We start from the raw sequence: 22,972 nt of genomic DNA on the forward strand, positions 1-22,972 counted from the left end.
AGATTTATAAATTTTTACTAATTGCGATTATGATTTAAATGATGGTCCCTAAATAGAATATATATGTACACTTTGGCATGACTAGAGTGGTGGTACATGAATAATTTGAACTAAATTTAAGTGAAGTAAAATAAATTGAGTTTAATAAATGAAAAATTATTTAAAGTTATCGGCTAAGATGTACTTGATCATATGCTTTTGCTTGTTGGACATACTGTTCATATGATTTTTGACACTTGTTATTATTTTTTGTTTTTGTTTTTTTTCAACTTTTTCCCCTTCTTTTTGGTGGTTCATAAATTTCATAATATCTGTATGATTTGTTGTGTGTGACTAGATATGACTTCTCTTCCAACTTTTTTTTTTATATATACTTCTCCCTATATTATTAAATTTGGATTAATAATTATTCTATTAAATTGTTGACACTATGAGCAAGTTTTTGAAATATATAGAAAAATAATGATGATCATGTGTAGAGAATAGAGATAATTGATATTTTTCAATACTTATATAAGTACTTTTTTTTTATCCAAACATCTTAAATTCTTAATGCATGATATATTATGTGAAACTGTGGAATAACAAAATTAAAAAAAGGAGAAAAAAGAATAATAGAACAAAAGAAAACATAGGAAAAATAATTAAATCTTAGGTATTTTCAGGTAAATTTTATTTAGTTCACTCATTGCTATGAAAAATTAATTAATTAATTTCAAATCAATAACTTAAAACTCTTTTTGTAAAGCTCGTTAGTTATTGTTTTTATTCATTTTCAAAAGATGGTGTTCACATATAAACTTGTTCGAAAGGTTCTCGATAATAATCACTTAAAATGAGTTTAAGTAGGCATTTGGTCATAAATAATTTAAAATAATTTTTTATGCTATTTAAAATTTATGGAGTTAAAATTAAAAATGAAATTCATGTGTTTGATTTTGGAAAGAATATTTGAATAGGAATCATATTCCTCTTCATTCCTTCATTTACCACTAGCTGGTTGGAGATACAATTATAGAGGTCTTAAATTTTGTATTAAAAAATAGTTGGTTCATAGGTAAATTATTTATGGAATTAATACGATGTTTGGTTTTATTTTATGCATGATAGAGAAGAAGGAAAAATCAGTACATGAATAACTAAACCTTGCATAAAAATATACAGATTTTCTCATAACTAATACTTTATATAATTCTAATCAACTATTAAAGACATGTAGGGTTGAAGTGGAGTTGTAACTTTTATAAATACTCTTTCACTCTTATTCAATTTTGAATTCGAGTCCTATTAAATATAAAATTATTTTTGTTAGAAAACAATATTACTTTCAATTTGCGACATAAATAAATTTAATCGTGTCTCAGTTCAAATATTAAACGTCCAACAAAAAGTCTCAAACAAATAAATAAATAAATAAATAGGTGATACTCGAGCATAACCCCTTTTCATAGTATGAACTAAACTTCTACTTTTAAATTTCCCTTTTTTTTTTTTATTCTTAATGTGTTTGCTATATCATTTTAAAATATATTTTTAAAAGAATAAAACGTGATCTTATCTCCCCTTAGTGTTAATGAACTAGGATGACAACCACTTCTCTCGTAAGACATAAGTACTCTTTCACTTTTATTCAATTTTAAAGATGAAGTATAGTAAAAAGTTAAAATTGATAGTCAATTTTTTAACACAAACTTATATCGAAATAATAAGGAATGTATCATATCATATCATATTTTATTGTAATGATTGAATATCGAAAGAGCAGAGAAATAACATTTCAACTGCCAACTAGTGCTTAATATTAACTCATCATATAATTTTAATATTAATACATAATCATTTTTAATTCACTAAATATATATTTTTTTAAAACACTATGTCTAATTAATAACCTCTAAAATAAAATAAAATTATTATATATGAGTCGATCCTGAACTCAAGTAAATAAATAACAGATTAACCTTTTCCTTTTTCGTAAAATGAACCTAATCTATTAACAATTGTAATACATTTGTTTACTATATTAACATCTTATTATTTCCAATATATGAATTGAAATCACGTAATAAAAAAAAATGATAGGAACATTATCATAGCTTACTCCTAAAAAGAAAGAAAACTATTTTGAAGAAAACAAAAACAAAAAAAAAAGTTGCCCAATAAAGCAAAAAAGATAAAGCAAAACCAGCTTTAATTAATACCACCACGGGGATGCCTCGAAATAAGTTGCGATGAAAATGCCACTCTTTCTTTACAAAATTTCAATAATGCCATTGCCTTTAGATGATGATCAATTTTGAAATTTAATTACTTCATCATTAGTTCTAATTTCTAACTTATATATACGTTAATTAATAATTTCCATTTTGACGAAGATAATATGGGACAAAACAAAGTCATTATGAAAAAACATAATCGTACAATTTTTCCACTTACTCATATTCCAAGGAAATTGCCTCTCTTATTCTATATTGTGGGACATAAACGTCCTTTTCTTATTTAATTTACCACTTTAATTCATATTTGTCTTTTTAAGGTTATATATATTCCTATGAATAATTATATATATTATTGTTACGAGAGAGGTAATCGTTATATTATGAGTATCAAAATCAAGCTCAATCAATTCAATTTACTCGATTCTTCAAATATGATTTGGTTAAAATTCGCTTATTTATCAGCTCAATCTATTTTAACTCAATTCAGTTTAGTCCATTAAGATTTAGATTGATATGTAATCTAAATTGATTTATGAAATTTTTTATCAAAATATTTTTTTCATTTGATATGTTATATATGGTATAAAAAACAAAAAAAAAATTGTTATAAACTTTACTTATTTGGTGTATACGAAATTAGGGCAATTTGATAATTTTCACAATTTATGATTTTTTTACGATTGAAAAATACAACTTAAAAATCCATATGCATATCCAAACAAGCTTCAACTTCATTTCATATAATTTCATATTATGATTTTAAATCATAATTTTATATCACGTGGTCATTTTTATTATTTTGTGACACTCTGCAGTCTGCACTATGAGCTATACTCCCTCTGTTTTTTTTTTGTGACAATTTGTTAAAGTTAAATGATATAAATTTTTTATTAATATTTTAAAATATATTTTTAATCATATTTGATATGAAAAAATATTATTTATAATACTTTTTGAATATTCTAAATATTTAAATTTAAATTTTAAATATTAAATTAATTTAATTTAAAATTAATAAAATTTATTCTTCAAAATGAAACGCGACAACTATATTAGAATATAAGAAAGTATTTATTTGCTTTACTTTTTCACGATCCAATTTTTTAAAATTAAAACTAATCGGATCAAATCTTGAGAAGGACAAAATATTACTCTTATTAAAAAAAAGAATGCCGCTGTTATTCTTTAAATTAAATTAATTGTTGTCTATTTGATGTCAAAATAAAAAATAATGCAAATATTTGACTTTGGGGTAAAAGCTCCATTATTATTATTATTATTTGTATTTTTTCTTGTCTGGCTGTTTCTCCTAATTGTCATACAGCCAAAGAATAAGACAATATTATTATAACGGGTGGGACGATGTTCAAAATTTACTTTCTCATCTGACCCAAATGCCCAGGAAATAGGATATGCTGAAAGTACATTATATATTAATTAAAATTTTAAAAATAATAAATATTTATTTGATCCATGAAATAATTTGATCGTTTCATTCCGCTTTAAGTCTGGATGAGTTATTGACTTACTCATTTATTAGCTCAATTCATTTCAATCCAACATATTTTAGCTCATTAAAAGTTGAGTTGAAATGTAGATTGTCTAATGAGAAATATTGCTAAAATACTTTAAAATGACACAATAAAGAAAAATAATAATTTGATTAGATACTTATAAACTTTTTCATAAAAGAATAAATAAAACAATTAAAACTTAGTAAAAAATAGATGGATTGAATTGTGATCCGTTACTAAACCTGTTTTGAGCCAAGTAAATTTGAATTGGATTGGATCTTTATCCTTTTTTTGTATAAACCTATTCTTAAGATTGTTTATGGTTATGCATAAAAAATCAAATCGAATCGCAATCCAAATCAAATCGATTAAAAAAATTGATATTTGATTTGGTTTGATTAGATTTGGTTTTAAATTTTGAAAGCTGATATTATTTGGTATGATTTTGGTTTTACTAAAACAAAAATCGCAAAAATAATCAAATCGAACTGAGAAATTAGATATATAAATTTTATAATTATTTATATATTATTCATAAATAAAATATAAGTATTTTGTTAAATTTTAATTAACTTAAATCTTTAACTTTATCATTTTTTTAAGCCCAAATTTTATCCCAGCTATTATAACCCTAAGTCCAAATCCATCAAAATCCATTATTTTGGTATTTACCTACTCTACTTCACATAAATAGTCACATTTTCTCTTAATTGAATCACTTTGTTCGTGTAATAATAACTTTAGTATTGCTTAATTGAATCCATAATAATTTTCGAATAGATTGTTCATGTATTAGGTGTATGTGTTTATCGAGATACGTATCAAAATATTTATTACTTTAGAACCGAAAACCAAAAAATTGAACCAAACCAAACCAAACCGACGGTTATTTTTTTCGTTTGGTTTGATTTTAGAGATTTAAAATTCAATTAAATTGATTTGATTTTGATTTTGATTTTAATCAATAATTAATCCAAACCGAACCACAAACACCACTACCTATTCTAATTCATTAATTTGATCCAATCCGCTTAATTACTACCCTTAATTTTTATGCACCTCAACAAATTAGTATAACACAGGATTCTCATTTCACATGTTTATTTAAAGAATGCACAACTAGTCCTACATATTTATTCTTTAAAGTTAAAACTACAAATTCTTAATTCCCTTCACACGTGCATTTGACTCTTGACTACATATTGCAAAATTAATACTCCCGCTGTCCCAATTTATGTGACACATTTCGAATTACGAGATTCAAATAAGTGTATCTTTGACTGTAAATTTTTCCTATATCTTTTAACTATTTTGAATTATCAATTATTGAGACTTATAGTACTTTTTATGTAGTTTACAAATATATAAATTTCATTTTTAAAAAATTGAAAATTTCATGAGCAAATTCTCGATCAAACTTAAAATGTTTGACTCTCAAAAAGCGAAATGTGTCACATAAATTGGGACAGAGGGAGTAATTAGTATCGAAATAAATTATTCTTCTCTTTTAATAGAATAGTAATATTGAAATAACTTATTCTGGATTAAAATAGGTTAAATGATAAAAGTGTCCCTTTAAATTCTTTTTATATTTCACTTTTCACATCTATGTATATTCACATTATTTTAATATCATGTATAATAACATTCACCACCTCTTATTTTTATGATTATTCTTACATATTTTTTCATTAAAAAATTACACGATATAAATATAATTTTTACTTGTGAATTCATTTGACTAATCATTATGTTTGTTTGTATATTAATTTCTCTACTGCTGAATTACATATTTTCTTAATTATACATTTAATCACTTGAAAGTTTATGTTTTATATATCACTAAAAATAAAGATAACTTTAATACTTTAGAATTTAAGAGTGATATGTGCTTAAATAAAATGACATAACTAATAATTCATCTTTTACTTTAACAAATTTAAGATGAAAGTTTTATTTTTAAGCAAAATAAGATGACCGTTTTATTTTAAATACACACAATATAATCATTGGAATATACACAAAAAAATATTTATGCTAAACAAGATGAAAGTTTTATATTAAGAATGAATAACTAAGCTTGCAAAGAAAATATAAAAAACAAATTAAGTGAAGGATATTTTTGTAAACAACCAACTTATTCTTATAATTTATGCAATGCATATTATGTTGAATACAACAAACCAAACAATCAATAAGAAAATTAATAAGAAATAGTCTCAGCATAACTTATCCCAACATAATTTATTTCATCATAACTAATCCAATATAACTTATATACAAACCAAAGATAAATTGTGTGTTGACTGCATATCTTTATTAAAAAAATAATTAAAAAATATTTTTATTATATTTCTATTTAAATATAATAATTTTACATTTTAGAAAATGACTGTAGTTGATAAAGGATTTTAGGAACGCGATAAATATTCTTTTTTGAATATTTAAACTAGCAAATAAAAATTAATAATGTTTATTTTTAATAAATTGGAGAAGTAAAATGAATGAGAAAGTCAGAAAGTATTGATTTAAGTATTGGAAAACACATAGTATAGAAAATCTATATGGTCGTAAATTTTAAACCATATTTTGAAGATTCATGTTCAAAAATTTGTTTGGTCATAAATTTTGAATCAGATTTTAAAGATTTGTGTTCAAAAATATGTTTGACCATTAATTTTGAATCAGAGTTTAAAGATTTATGTTTAAATATATGTATGACTATAAATTTTGAATCAGAACTTGAAGATCTATGTTCAATATGTTTGACCATAAATTTTGAATTCGATTTTAAAGATTCGTGTTCAAAAATCCATTTGACTATAAAGTTTGAATCAGATTTTGAAGATTTATGTTAAAATTGTTTGACCATATATATTGAATTAATTTTTAAAGGTTTTGACCATAAATTTTGAATTAGATTTTAGATTTATGTTTAAAAATATGTTTGACCATAAATTTTGAATTAGATTTTCAAGACTTATGTTCAAAAATATGTTTGACCATAAAGTTAAAATGACACTTACTTTAAAATATATTTTTTTTTTTAAAAAATAACACTTATTTTAGATTGAGGGGTATATTTTAAACTTCACTACTTCTTTAGAGATATAAATATTTATGAAAAGGTAAGTCAGAAAGTAATTGAAAATGGAGGGTGATAAGAACATTGACATATAGTTGCACTAACTAGATCAATTAGGATTAATAATTAATAACTTAATAGGTGGATTAAAGTAACTTAGTGAAGAAGGATGTCATTCTGAATTATAAAAATACAAACTAGAAAAGGAAGATGCATCATTTTTGCATAATGGTTTGAGTTCACAATAGCTTTAAAAAGAAAAAGTTATTGTAAATTGTGGAAAAGAAAAAAAAAACATATCTAAAGTTTTATTTGTTTTTTCTCTATTCAACTTTTTAGTACTTGTAATATAGGAAAAGATTAGCAGGAAACACATCTAATTGCATGTGATTAAGGATCATTACTTACTGATTTTTTTCTTAATTAATTAACACAAGTAAATGCTTGGAATAATTAAAAATGCAATTCTCCCCAAGTGTTCCCAAATTCCAAAAATAATAACCTATCTTTTTTGTTCTGTGCGCACAATTCCTTATTAATATTACAAAATTATTATATTTTATATATGCATAAACTATTTGATTAATTTTTTTCATTTTACTCTTAATAACATATTTTTATAACCAAATAAATAAAATGAAAAATTTAAACATCACAAGTTCGGATTATTTTAAAAAAAAATTATTTCTTATACTCCATATGTCAATGTTGAGGCTTAATGAGAACAATAAAGAAAAGGAGGAGGATTTCTCATTTTTCTTTTTATCTTCTCCGTACTTGTCAATGAAGCATGAAAATAAAATTCTAATTTCTTATAAAGTAACATTTCATTTGAATTCCCAATTTTTTGATTGCTTCATCAACTAATCAATTATTATTCTTATGATTTTCATGTAAGATATATATCATTAAATTGAGTTTAATCATTAAGGAGCTAATTAATATTAAATATTAGCTAAAATTTATGAAGTAATATTTAAGACAATTAAACCACTCCCACTTCAATAGAAAGTCTCACCAAGTGACTATTTCATGATTGAGAGGTCTTCATATCTAAAAAAAAAATGTCTAAGAAATATAATATATGTCAACATAATTAATCACCGTGACATATGTCATGAACAAGTATCATATATGTGTAAGAGGAGTTACATGTATGAGTTATGTCAAGCATATATAAGAATTGTCATAGCCATTTTGAAACATGTCAAATATGCTAGAAATGTGTCATACCTTATGACACATGTCGTGTTTGTGTCACACTTGTATAATTCTTTCTTATATAATTATCTCATTATGACTTCATAGTTATACATGAGGAAATTAACATCTCAACTATATATACGACGATTCCGTGTGTAATATGATTATAAAGGCCTTAATAAATAATACTCTTTAAATAATAATTCATGACATTCTCATCAAATAACGTGAGAAAGAATGTAGTGCAAGCGAGAAAAATCAGTTTCTCCTAAAAATTTAATCACTTTTGCTAAAGATAATTCAAGAACACGTCATGAATTTAAAAATATTTTTTGAATTAAAGTAATTTTATATGATGTGTTGTAAAAATTATTAAGTTCCAATATCTTAAAGTCATGTCGAATTTTCAATTAGTCATAATTTATATCGAAAAAATTTTAATATATGATATCAGAGCATAATTTAGGAACTAATTATTTTTCGTCAATATTTTCAACCTTATGAATCTTAATTATGATATTGAGTTGGCTAATTCATTAAGATCCTGACACGGTAAAGTTTGATTCATCATTTATTGTTATGTTGATATGAATTCAACATAGATGTTATCCATAACTTTTAAAAAAAAATTAATATGTATGATTATTTAATAATTAATGTGTTCGAATCTTTATGATAATCAATTTTTAAATAATGAATAAATTTATGTTCAACTATCCATGATTCTAATGCTTTTACATGAATTTATGGATAAATTGAAGTTCGTGATTATAATTTATTTCTTAATCGCCCAAATGTTGATTAATTGTTCTTATAATTATTGAATATTAAATCATTAATTTATATGTGTAATTAGTTTTTTTCTATATTTAAAAATAATAAATATTGGTGATTGACACATTAAAGATTATCAAATAAGATTTTTTCTACACCATTAGTATGTTCAAAGTTATATGTTGATATTTGTCCCAAATGAAGACACCAAAATAAATTTTAGAGTACATAAATCATTTATGAATATGAAGTATGTTCAAGTTTATAATGTCTTGCATTAACGAATAAGCCTATTTCATTTTCAACACTAGCTTTTTATTTACACTTTGTTTTTTTTCTTTCTGTGATCTTTAATAGAATCAACTTCTCAGATTGGTGCAAATAAATTAAATTTCATTTTGAAATTTTAGATTTTGATATTGCACTACACACTAAGAAATCAACTACTATTACTGAAATTAGCAATGTTGAATTGATCTAACAGATTAAGCCTTATATTTATACAAACGAATATTGTCGGCAACATTAATGCTATTTTTCAAGAACTTAAAGTTCTAAAAAAAATTATAGCTTATGAAAGAGTGTTCAGAAATTGCTGATAAGTATTTTTTTTGGAACACTAATGGGTACCTCAACCACCAAGAAGTTTGATAATTCATGTATCATGCACACGCATATCATTGACAACACATATAATTGCAAGACTTAATATCTTGGAGATGAAGGCATATATGAATTTTGTTGTGCAATTTATCATAAACTCATTACCATCCAAGTATGAGTCTTTCAAATAAACTACAACGCCATGAAACATGCATAATCTGCACAAAATATTGGTTCGAGAGAATACAAGTCTAAAGGATCAAGAAAATTGCTCTATCCACCTTGTAAGAATGAAAAAAAAATGATCAGTACCAATAATCAATGCCGGCTTTGAAGAATTATGCTCTTCGATTTTTGCTTAGAGATCTTTTACAGGCAAAGACTCCTCCAACATATGTATTCTTAAGTCTTCCATGCAATGTATCACATTCTTGTTGAACTCGGCCAGTTCTAAGTTCAATCGATCGACCTGTTGACTGCCAGAGGCGTATCCAGGATTTTGAGATGATGGGTGCACTGTTATAAAAAAGGTTGATCTATGATATAAATTTAATCGGTTCGACATTTAGGTTTTTACTACTGAAAATCGTTAAAATTTTAAAATTTTAGGTCTAAAATTAATTCTTATATATATATAGTAATTACCACTTAGAGAAGTGTTATCTAATTTTAGAAAGAAAAATAAAACAAGATAAATATAAAATTCAAATTTCTAACCTGAAGAGAGGTGCACCCAATCATAATTACATTATGTGATACTTCAAGTGTGGGTTCACACATTTATATTTCAATATTTTTTAAAAAATATAACACTACTATATATAATCTCAAGAGGGGACCATGGGTTCACGTAAACCTAGTGACCCCCTTGGATACGCCTCTGTTGACTGCATGCCTCTTTTTCACGCCCCAATGAGGCGAGGTCAACCTTTAAGACTCTTCGTCAACTGATTAACCTCTATCTTAAGCTTGGTGTTTTCTGAGGTCAGAAGCTTCTCCTTTAGTTGATCAATTTCATCCTGCATCTTTTTTTTGTCCTCGATCATTCTTCTATATCATCATCCTCGACAATCACTTTTTGATGTTGCATTGGACATACTACAACACCCCATCCACAGACTTGTTTTTCCTCATTTGAGATGTTTTCTTTTTTCTGCTTCTTCTTCTGCAGCTGAAGATCTATTTCAGAGAAAAGTTCATCAGTTATTGGTTCTTGCCCATGAGGTCTCTTGCAATTAACGTGGATATATGTTTGCCCTTCAGCTTCCTTGAGATTGAGAGACATCTCTATGATTTGAACATTTGAGGATCTTTTTAGAAGTCCTGTAGATTTTTTTTTGTTACATAAGCTAAAAAGGTTGTGAAATTATAAAAGGAGGTTAAACTGAAAGGCATGAAAAATGTTACCATGGTTCTTGGTCTTCCACTCATTATCTTTGGAAATTATTTTCTAAGTTCGGTGATTTTTATTTGAAATGCTTAGGATGACCATGATCCAGTTAGAGATACTTATATCCATGGAAGGTTTCCAAACTACGGCTGAATAACAAAACTTACGATCAAATTAGAAGTAATAATGGAAGAAAATGAAATAATTGTCTTTCGTAATAAATACTTACGACTTACGAGTATAATTCCAGGTTTCTGGTAACGGCATGCTGGTTTGTGGATTTATGTATTTGGTAGTGACAACAACAAATCTCTCCATCCATCCTCGGTCATTATCCTCATCCAAGCTAGAGAGGATAGCACTTTCTCCTCGTTTCACTAAGTTGGTAACTTCGCCCCGAAAAAAATCTTGGGGAGTAAAGGAGTATCAGATGATCCAGGGTGAATTCTAATTCAGATTTGTTGGCTAAGTAACGAAGGCAGGCAACTGCTCTCCATAAAGATGGTTCGACTTGAGCCAAACATACCTTATACTTAATGCAGAAGTCAAGGATAACTTGGTCAATGAAGGGATTGCCAAATCCAAGAGTGAACGGGTATGTGTATATGTATGAGTGGTCCACCTTCCCAAAAGTCACCCTATCGCAACTACTAGGGGCGTATACCCCAATGTTATCACCCCACATACAATCTTTTCAAACGGTAGGGAGGTCAGCTATTTGAATTACAAAAGCATAATCACCAATCAGTTTTTCACGATCTCCAATTTTTTTGGTTGACAAAGTCCGAGGACGTAAATCTTTGTCAAAAGATAATTTTTTCGAAAAAAACATATCGATAGTGGGTTCAAATGTGGATTCATCTTTCTTGATTGCTTTGAATTTTTTTGAAGCCTTGTCAGAGAAAGGTTTGCAATCCGAAAGAGAAGGTGACTTTTCGCGACAAGCAATCGAAGCATCTTTGTGTGGAGGAGAAGGTGCAGACACGAGAAATGTGGTGGGTGATTGTTAAAATGATTGAGAAAATAAAAAATTTATCAATGTCAGGGAAGGATGAGCAAAGTGAGAAAGAAAATTTGTTGTGAGAAAGAGTGAAGAGTAGAGAGAGCTGGGAACCTAAATAAGCCACAAAAACATAAAAGTGACCAAAATAAGACATTACTTTAGTAAGTAACTAAAATAAGCTTAGTGGAAGAAAAAATTCCACTTTATCTAATATTCTAAACGTTTTCCGTTAGTCTCATAACATGTATATTTTAATATATAACGGAACTATTTCATACACTTTATAAAATGGAACTATTTCTTACACTTTATAAAGTGTAAGTTTTTCTTACACTTTGTAAAGTGGAACTTTTTCTTACACTTTATAAAGTGGAAGAAAATCTTACACTTTATAAAAAGTTACTTTACCTTTTCACTTTCTTCTTCTCCCCTTTCACTTTCATGGCTTCCAAACTTAACACTTTGAAGATTAATAGTTGATGGTCCCAATCCGATAACTGAAGCGGCCCTACACTAAAAAATTAAAATCTTGAAAGATTGGAGTACAACATAACAATCCGACCCTACAAATTATATAAATTAGGTTTTTTTTTTCATCTCATATTTTCATTACTTTAAAATGATGTTGTAATTTGTTCAAAATTTCAACAGTATAATAGATTAGAAATAAGTTGGAACTTAGCTTCATTACTCATTTGCTACAAATTATACTACCAAAAGTATTAGACATTTATGTTTCTAATCCCTTAAAATAAAAATTTGTTATAGGAACTTTTGTTGATGTACTTCAGGTACAAATATATGTTAACTAGACCAAAATAGATCAAGTTATGGAAAAAGAAATAGGGAGACGGGGAGAGAAAAAGACAATATAAAGAGTAATTTTGCTAAGTGGAGAATATAGTTAAGTAATTACAAACCAATATTGCCAACTTTTGGATCATTATGCAATCATGTAATAAGATTTTCTTATCCTAAGCATAAACTATAATGGTAAATACCTAAAAACAAGGTGATTAAGCAGAACTAATAAATTCAAGATTGGTATAAAATTGAGAATACTTAAAGCAAATATACAATGACTTAAGCAAGGGAATACTCACCCATAAACCATAACAGGTTTAAGATCTTGTCCTAATTTGGCAACATGAGGTTCAAAGCAGTCCTGCATAGAAAGACATATGAGAATTAAGATTGGACAAGAACCTTGAATTAGGAAAAATTTAACACATTATACAAGGATAAGTTTTAGATATTCAGCTAATGAGAACAAAGGGATATGTTTTATAAATTCAACTGATGAATGAATTTCTTAGAATGTGATTTTATACAAAAACAACAAGAGTAATGGAATGACAGTTAAGGTCTAGGGAGGGTAGAATGTACGTTGATATTACACCTACCTCATGGAGTTAGAATGTGATTTTATAGTATATTTAAAATTGAATTATAATAGAAACTTTAGATATCTAGAGTTGTGGAATGAAAAAAGAGGGAAGATGGAATATAAGTATTTTATACAAGAGCATTCACACCAATACAAAAATATAAAGTAAAAACTTGGTCAGTTGTGCATTCATCATAAAGACTTAGTTAAGACCATACCTCCAAATGCCACATTAGTAGTAGGAAACGTCAAAAGTGGAGGAAGGTTCAAAATCAAAATCACATCCAAAAAAGAAACATAAAAAAATATGAGATGGAAATAAAAATTGTCTATGTAAACAACTTTCGAAAGAGCCATAACAGACAAATCTAATATGCAATTGAATAGGAGGAAGTGGAAAACAAAAAAAAAAGAGTAGAACAACTTAAAGGACTAATGGACCTAACCTAATAACAGATTGAAGATATCATCTTGGTCCCTTCACACATTACTGAATGAAAGGGCAACCCAAAGAGATAGTGCAATAAGAAGTTCCAATCACAAAGTAATGGCAAAAAACAGAGACAAAACAAAGGTTGAAAATAGGAAATCACTAAATGAATTGATCAATTTATCATGCCTACGTTGGTTCGATGAATTGCAATATGCATTCACTAATTCATGAGTCATCCTAGACATCACTTCAAATACAAGATAATGGTGAAAGTCATCTCATATAAAATAAAGTACAATTTGTTTGAATTCCCTCCCAAATAATAGCACAGTAATAGTTTGAGTCTATGAGATGTGAGTAAAAATAATATCAGTGTTAGTTGACTTTGTAAAAAATCCCACATCTATTCCATCGTTAATGATATCCTTGGAGGTCATCTTTACCGTCACTATCAAGTCTCAAATTGAAAGCACATGTAATGGACATAATGAAACTTATAATTGCCAAATTTCAAAGGAAAATAACTTTAAGCCATAAGCCACCAAAATTGCTGTTAGAACAGTACTCATTTCAAGCCAAAAACAGTAGCAGCATGTAGTTAATACACTATAGCTTCCACAACTACTATTCTAGCTTATTTCTTGACAAGGATGTGAAAAGTTATTCTCTATCAAAAAAAAGTGCTCACAATATCATTTTTTTTTCTATTTTATTTTCTTGTGGTTGACTTGACAAATAACACATTTAATTAACTTGTTGAAGTTAGAGATTCTTTAGTTCTCGTACAATTATTCGTTTGAAGATAGTTCACAATTTAATTTGTCAAGATATAATTATACTAAACAAATTAATAGAATTTTTCTTACTGAATATAATGGAGCGTGTTGTGAATCCTGGACCGACTGATCGTACACTTCTTCTCTCTCAGTATGAGCATAAATCAGAATTGTTAAGGAAAGGTGAGATATCATTTAGTTGCCTTATGAGGACGGTGTGCATGAATGATGCTTGGAATTTATTTCGTTTGCATCGACCTCATAGACGTGTTGCGGAGATCTTACGTAGGTCAGGACTGTATGATGTAGTTTGTGTGGGTAGGATGCAGTATGACTGTGCCCTTGTTACAACTATGGTTGAGCGTTGGAGGCCAGAGACTCATTGCTTCCACTTACCTTTTGGTGAGGTCACGATTACATTACAGGATGTTCAGGTCTTGTTTGGTTTACGCATCGATGGTGATGATGTGTACATGCAGGATGTTGCACGGAGGATTCGTCCATGGCGTACTTTATTAGAGACACTCACAGGATGCGCCATAGCACCTGCTGATATGGATGGTGCGAGCCAGGTGAGGATACATAGCATTACCGGCTACTTGCGAGATCGGTTGCAAGTAGATCTGATAGGAGATGCTACTCCAGTGGAGCGAGTTGAGAAAATTTCTAGACTTTACATGCTTGTTATATTGGGGGGCATCTTATTTTCGAACGCATCGGGGAACCTTATTAGCTTACAATACTTGGCGTTTCTAGATCCCATCTACGACGTAGGTAAGTATAGTTGGGGCAATGCAGTGTTGGCCTACTTGTACCGTGCACTTTGTCGGGCATCTATCGGTAATGCGATTGACATTTGCGGATTTATTCCTCTCCTTCAGGTAACTTTACTAAAGTTTTAAAATACATTCAAATACAAAGAATCTTTTAACATTACACTGTACAAGAATATTTTTTCTATATTCAATTTTTAAAAATATTTAAATTATATACAAATAATTTCTAAAATTATTAAAAATAGATATATGTAATTGTTAATTTTTTTTTGTTAATAATGATAGTTTAATTATTTTGTTTGTCACATTAAGGTTTGGTATTGGGAGAGGACCTTGCCTGTACAATCATCAGCTCCTCCGCCGTATGATGGGGACGTATTACTTCCATATGCTAGGCGATGGACGCGTGGAATTAATAGGGATACTGAGTCACATCATGTTCTTATCCTGATTAGAGATCAGCTAGACCGCATGACGAAGGATCAGGTACATCAAATAATTTTTGCAACTTTTTACTAGTTTTTTTAAAAAATATAAACTACGTATAAAAGTAAATTATATAAAAGTAAATCAATAATAATTTTATTTATATACTAAGCAATTAATGTTAATTTTATCTAATTGTTATATTTTAAAAATAGTTTCGATGGACACCGTATAGTGAGATTTTACATACACTGCCTCGTTGTTGTACGGTCGATGAGCCTTTATGGATGGCATGCGTGCCTATGCTTTGTCTAGAGATTGTTAAGGTGCACGCACCTGATAGAGTGAGGCGTCAATTTGGTTGTCCCAAACATGTACCTGCGATTCCTAGTTGGGGAACCAACCACCATGTGCATGATCAGCGTAGAAGGCTTGGATCGGAGGTTCTTGAAATGTTGGATAAATATTTTCGTGATTGGGGTAATCGACATCAGAGTTTAGCGGTTGAGGTAGATGATGGTACTAGCGGGGAAGGGTATAAATTGTGGTACCTGCGATAGGAAAGGTTACTTATAGGTAAGCCTACATTAGAGGTTGATGTACCGTCAGACTTTGTTCATTCTGCTGGTACTAGCATTGCGATGTCTAGAGGACTATTTAAGTTACACAGACTTGCATTACAGTGGCAGAGAGACACAGCGTTAGCTTCACATGGTGAAGCGGTATCTCAGATTGTTAGGGATACATTGCTTGAGGCCGGAATACAATTTATAGAGCCAGTTTTTTAGGGAGATCCTTTGTTTGAACATATACGTGCCAGAGGACCCAGACATGGACTGTCACGACCCGATTTATCAAGTCATGATGGCACCTACTATAACCCGCCAGCAGGTAAGCCAACCCGTAACCCGGAACAACAAGTAATGGGTCTGAGGGTAGAAATTAAACAAGAGTAGGAAAATAACAATATAAACAGGCGGAAGCAACCCAAAACATATATACAAATAAAGATCCCTCCCATAACCTGGAAGTAACCAGTACAGAGCTACTACAAAATGAGTACAAGTCCCAAAACTGGACAACAGAGACTGGACTGTCTCCAAAGGAAAAAGACAAGTCTATATATACAGATGGAGACTGAAATAGTACAAAACGCTGTGTGCTCACCCCGTCTCCGGATAAGTCTACTCCAAGCTCGATCAACGCTGGCTACTAGTGCTCGGACCTGCATCACAAAATAGATGCAGAGCGTAGCATGAGTACCAAAACAACAGGTACCCAGTAGGCATCATAGGCCGACTGAGCAAGATAAGCAAAAGTGAACTGAAATGCAAATAAAGGGTCACATCAAGTGCAAAGAGTAGTAAATGTGGGTATGTACACGAGCGTATAGGCAACAAAGTCAAGTAATCTTAACTAATTCCGTCGGGCTCCCATAAACCCGACGGGTACGCTCGTGCACAATAAAAGAAACCACCTGCACGGACCCCCATAAGCCCGGCAGATGCACCGGCAGTTGAAGTAAAATAATGGAGCTAGAAGGTCTATCACAATATTACCAATTTCCGGACTTGTAACTGAACCATTCCCAATCATATTCCAAGATCTCATTACGTCCCGGACTTTAACCGGAATCTCTCCAACCTCCAAAACCTCAACCTGCAGATGAGAGTAATCAAGACTAAACTGAAGCTTTAGTGAGGAATTGGGAATACACCACGTGCAAGCTGGACCACGGACTCGAACCGGGTACTATAGCTAATGAGTCAACCTATATGGGCTGGACCACGGACTCGAACCGGGTGCTGTAGCCAAAGGTCGGGCACGGGTGGGCTGGACCACGGACTCGAACCGGGTGCTGTAGCCAAAATCAGATCACAGGTAAGCTGGACCACGGACTCGAACCGGGTACTGTAGCTAAGCCTGGACATAAATGAGCTGGACCACGGACTCTAACCGGGTACTGTAGCTGAAACCAGATCACAGGTAAGCTGGACCACGGACTCGAACCGGGTACTGTAGCTAAGCCTGGACATAAATGAGCTGGACCACGGACTCTAACCGGGTACTGTAGCTGAAACCAGATCACAGGTAAGCTGGACCACGGACTCGAACCGGGTACTGTAGCTAAGCCTGGACATAAATGAGCTGGACCACGGACTCTAACCGGGTACTGTAGCTGAAACCAGATCACAGGTAAGCTGGACCACGGACTCGAACCGGGTACTGTAGCTAAGCCTGGACATAAATGAGCTGGACCACGGACTCTAACCGGGTACTGTAGCTGAAACCAGATCACAGGTAAGCTGGACCACGGACTCGAACCGGGTACTGTAGCTAAGCCTGGACATAAATGAGCTGGACCACGGACTCTAACCGGGTACTGTAGCTGAAACCAGATCACAGGTAAGCTGGACCACGGACTCGAACCGGGTACTGTAGCTAAGCCTGGAAAAAGTAAGCTGGACCACGGACTCTAACCGGGTACTGTAGCTAAGAATCAATATCCAACCATCCGTCGCGGGAAATATCACCAAACCGATTACCATAAATAATCCTTTTAGTCCGACCCTCATATACCCCAAATCGCCGAGGAAGTATCCAATAATGAGTAAGCTAGACCACGGACTTTAACCGGGTATTTGTAGCCGATATAAAAGCAGGGCATTATGGATACAAGGTCATAAGCTGAGTTACCGACTATCAGACTCAAGTCTGCTATATCAGTCTACAAGGAGCTAACCGTCCGAAACGACGTCGGAAAAAGTTCTACTGCCCAACGACATCCGAAATCTCGCAAGTCTATGGCAACACTAGTCTAAGCCTAGACTAAGGCCAAACATACTTCAAATCAATATTATCATATACACCACCAGATATGGCTATTCAATAATATCAAGAGACATGCTGTCATAATCCAACACTTTCCCGAAATAAGGTCTAAGGCAGGAATTATAGAAATTTAGCATGCTCGACACCCGAACCCCTCCATACTCAAGCAAATCAATAAACAATTGCCTAAACATGCTCAATCTCACGAGAGAAAACCATAGCCTACCTGAAAGCCGATCACGCGTGCTCCAACTCACGGTACCGGATCTTTTCCTCTCCGAACGGTCTCCAAATGCTTCCCCACTAACAAAAGGTTAATCACCTCGTCATTACGAATATATTGACACTAAAATTATATTTTTCGGAGACGGACCCAAAATCGGGTCTAAAACGGGATTGTGGGGCCCACACTTAGAATCTCAAAATCGAATCCGTGGAAACGTCCCAACTACCTTACTAAACTAATATCCCAAAATTTTAGCACAAACAGATGCCCACAACACCGCAAATCAGCCACAATAATTAAAAAGGACAGCCCTTTCATCATCAATTTCCGGAAAAACGAGACCCTTTCAACCCAAACAGATTATACCACGACGATCCTTGCGAAAAACTCTACAAGTTAGCCACAAGAATGACTCAAAACGGACTTACGATGATCAAGATCTCACATTTCAAAAATTCAACAACAAAACATCCGAAAATCACACTGGCAGTGGCTAAAAATTGATTTCTTACCTCAACGAAGCCTCCCCTCGCGTTTTCGAGATCACCGCTAGATTCCCCTCGAAATTCTCTTGAAGTTTGCCTTTTGAATCACTTAATTTGGATTAAAAATGAAGGAGCAATCTCAATTTGAAGTTGAACAAAAATTTGGACGAAATTCGTTCTTAAAAATCTGGAAATTTCCACCTCTGCCACGTGTCGTCACGTGGCTCTGCCACGTCACCGCCGCGTCAAAATTTTACAACCCTCCAAACTTAAATTTCGATGTTTCGGACTCGTTCGGAGTCGGAAAAATACAAACCTTATATGGAATCTGATTGGAAATGATATTTCGGACTCAATGGTGAAGGCGGAATTTCCATTTGGAGCTCGCTTCGACGAAAAGTGGGTCCCACACCCAGTATCATTTGAGCCAGATTCCACAATTGCTATCTAAAGTCTCGGGAAGTGAACAAAGGGTCGTTCTAGACCAAAATCGATCTTCCGAAGCTAACCTAGCTGTCAGAATTTTCATCTGAGCACGTCTTCCAAGAAGGTTGACCAAAGTCAACTTTTCAAGTTATAAAAATCTCCAAAACAGGAGAACGGGCCTAAAACCCAAACGAACGACCAGGCGACCGAACAGTCAGTGCCAGCAAGTCATAAATGACTTGGGGTCGCTACAGGAACGCTCTAAACGATGAAATGAATTCTTTAATTTAAAAATGACCTGGAGGGTCATTACAATATCCACTACTAAAAGAACTTTCGTCCGCGAAAGTAAGAGTCAAGAAGTACCTGAATGCTCAAATAAGTCGGGGAACTGTGCCCGCATCTCATGCTCGATCTCCCAGGTAGCCTCCTCAACTGGACGATGTCTCCAACGGACCTTAACAACAGGAATGGCTCTCGAGCGCAATCTCCTCACATCTCTGGATAGAATGGCAACTGGCTCCTCTACGAATGTCAAACGATCATCCAACTCGACTGCATCATACTGGAGCACATGGGACTCATCAGGAACATACCGCCGCAACATCGAAACATGAAACACTGGGTGGATGGCTGAAAATACTGGAGGTAGGGCCAACTCATAAGCAACCTCTCCAACTGTCCGGAGTATCTCAAATGGCCCAATGTACCTGGGGCTAAGCTTGCCCCGCCTCCCAAACCTCATCACGCCCTTCATGGGCGACACACGGAGGAATACCCGATCACCAACAGAGAATCTCAAAGGTCGACGCCTCTGATCCGCATAACTCTGGTGCCTACTCTGAGCCGTCCTGAGCCTATCCTGAATCACCCTCACCTGATCCAGGGCCTCCTGAAGCAAATCTGTACCACGCGGCCTAGGCTCTGTAGACTCAAACCAACCCACTGGAGAGCGACAACGCCTACCATATAAGGCCTCAAACGGGGCCATCTGAATACTAGAGTGGTAGCTGTTATTGTACGCAAACTCCGCCAAAGGCAAGAACTGGTCCCACTGACCTCCAAAATCCATAACACAAGCCCGCAACATATCCTCAAGGACCTGAATAGTACGCTCTGACTGACCATCCGTCTGTGGGTGAAATGCTGTGCTAAGGTGGACACGGGTTCCCAACTCTTCCTGAAAAGCCCTCCAAAAGCTGGAAGTGAACTGTGAACCTCGGTCTGAAATGATAGCAACAGGCACACCATGAAGACGAACTACCTCCCGAATATAGATACGAGCTAACCTCTCAGCACTGAAGGTAGTATGAACAGGAAGGAAGTGTGCTGACTTGGTCAATCGATCCACGATGACCCAAATGCTGTCAACACCTCTAGAAGTCCGAGGCAACCCCACAACGAAGTCCATAGTGATACGCTCCCACTTCCACTCCGGAATGGGTAATCTCTGAAACACACCACCAGGCCTCAAATGCTCGGCCTTTACCTGCTGGCAACACAAGCAACGGGAAACAAAGTCAGCAATATCTCTCCTCATGCCACTCCACCAGTAATGCTGCCTCAAATCGCGATACATCTTCGCTGTGCCTGGATGGATAGAGTATCTAGACTCATGGGCCTCAGAAAGTATCAACTGTATCAAATCTCCAACTCTCGGAACACAGATGCGGCCGGCAAATTTCAACACTCCATCAGGATCTAAGGTAGCCTGACCACCATCACCCGCTAACACTCGATCTCTAAGGGCCACCAAAGTATCATCCTCAAACTGGCAACCACGGATCCTATCAAGCAAAGAAGACTGAACTCCCATAAAGGCCAAGACGCATCTAGAATCTGAGATATCCAACCGAACCATGCTATTAGCTAAGGACTGAATGTCCAAAGCTAAGGGTCTCTCCTCAACAGATAAGAAGGCTAGACTACCCATACTCACTGCCTTCCGGCTCAAGGCGTCCGCTACCACATTCGCCTTGCCCGGATGATAGAGAATAGAGAGGTCGTAGTCCTTTAGGAGCTCAATCCAACGACGCTGCCTCGAATTAAGGTCCCTCTGACTCATGATGTACTGAAGACTCCTGTGATCGGTATAGATCTCACATCGAACTCCATACAAGTAGTGCCTCCAAATCTTAAGTGCGAAAACTACCGCCGCCAACTCTAAGTCATGGGTGGGGTAGTTGCGCTCATGAATCTTAAGCTGCCTCGACGCATAAGCAATAACCCGGCCCTGCTGCATCAATACACAACCCAAACCAACGCCGGATGCGTCACAATATACCGTGAAGCCCTCGCCCTCAACTGGAAGAGTCAATATAGGAGCGGTGGTCAATAACTCCTTGAGCCTCAAAAAGCTCGCCTCACACTCCTCTGACCAAACAAAAGGAACATCAACACGAGTCAATCGAGTCAACGGGGCTGCAATAGTAGAAAAGCCCTCAACAAAGCGTCTGTAATAGCCTGCTAGTCCGACGAAGCTCCGAATCTCAGTAACTGAAGTGGGCCTGTGCCAATCACGAATAGCCTCAATCTTCGCCGGATCAACCCTAATACCCTCCTTGGACACCACGTGCCCCAAGAAGGCTACAGACTCAAGCCAAAACTCGCACTTTGAGAACTTGGCATAAAGCCGCTGATCTCTCAAAGTCTGGAGCACTATCCTCAAATGCTGCTCATGCTCACTCCGGCTCCGCGAGTATACTAGTATGTCATCAATGAAGACTATGACGAAGGAATCAAGATAAGGCCTGAACACACGCGTCATCAAGTCCATAAAGGCAGCAGGGGCATTAGTCAACCCAAACGACATCACCAAGAACTCATAATGGCCATAACGAGTCCTAAATGCGGTCTTAGGGATGTCCGCTGCCCTAATCCTCAACTGGTGGTAACCGGACCTCAAATCAATCTTAGAGAACACTGAAGCTCCCTGTAGCTGGTCAAATAGGTCATCGATCCTAGGCAGAGGATATCGATTCTTCACTGTCACCTTGTTCAGCTGCCTGTAGTCAATACACAATCGCATAGTACCGTCCTTCTTCTTCACGAAGAGGACTGGGGCACCCCAAGGCGATACACTAGGCCTAATGAATCCCTTACCCAAGAGATCCTGAAGCTGAACACTGAGCTCCTTGAGCTCTGCAGGAGCCATCCGATATGGCGGAATAGAAATAGGGCGAGTACCTGGCTCAAGCTCAATCGGAAAGTCAACATCACGCTCTGGGGGTAGGCCAGGTAGATCAGTAGGAAACACATCTATGAAGTCACGAACAACAGGAACTGACTCAACCGGAGGAACCTCCTTACTCACATCACGTACATAGGCCAAATATGATAAGCATCCGCTAGCCACTAGCCTCCTAGCACGAATAAAAGAAATAACCCCAACTGGTGTGCTACCACGAGATCCCT

The 22,972-nt window shown here is 33.7% G+C and overlaps 1 protein-coding gene across 1 annotated transcript; it reads left to right on the top strand.

Annotated features, from left to right (window-relative positions):
- Positions 1-14,485: 14,485 nt before the first annotated feature.
- LOC125877259 (serine/threonine-protein phosphatase 7 long form homolog) lies at positions 14,486-16,377 on the top strand. The gene is made up of 4 exons (XM_049558606.1): positions 14,486-15,268; positions 15,476-15,649; positions 15,805-16,124; positions 16,224-16,377. Exons 1-4 carry the CDS (start codon positions 14,486-14,488, stop codon positions 16,375-16,377), a joined length of 1,431 nt encoding a protein of 476 aa, XP_049414563.1.
- The last annotated feature ends 6,595 nt before the right edge of the window (positions 16,378-22,972 follow it).

Source organism: Solanum stenotomum, chromosome 9 (genome assembly GCF_019186545.1).
Source record: "Solanum stenotomum isolate F172 chromosome 9, ASM1918654v1, whole genome shotgun sequence".
Taxonomy (NCBI): Eukaryota; Viridiplantae; Streptophyta; class Magnoliopsida; order Solanales; family Solanaceae; genus Solanum; species Solanum stenotomum.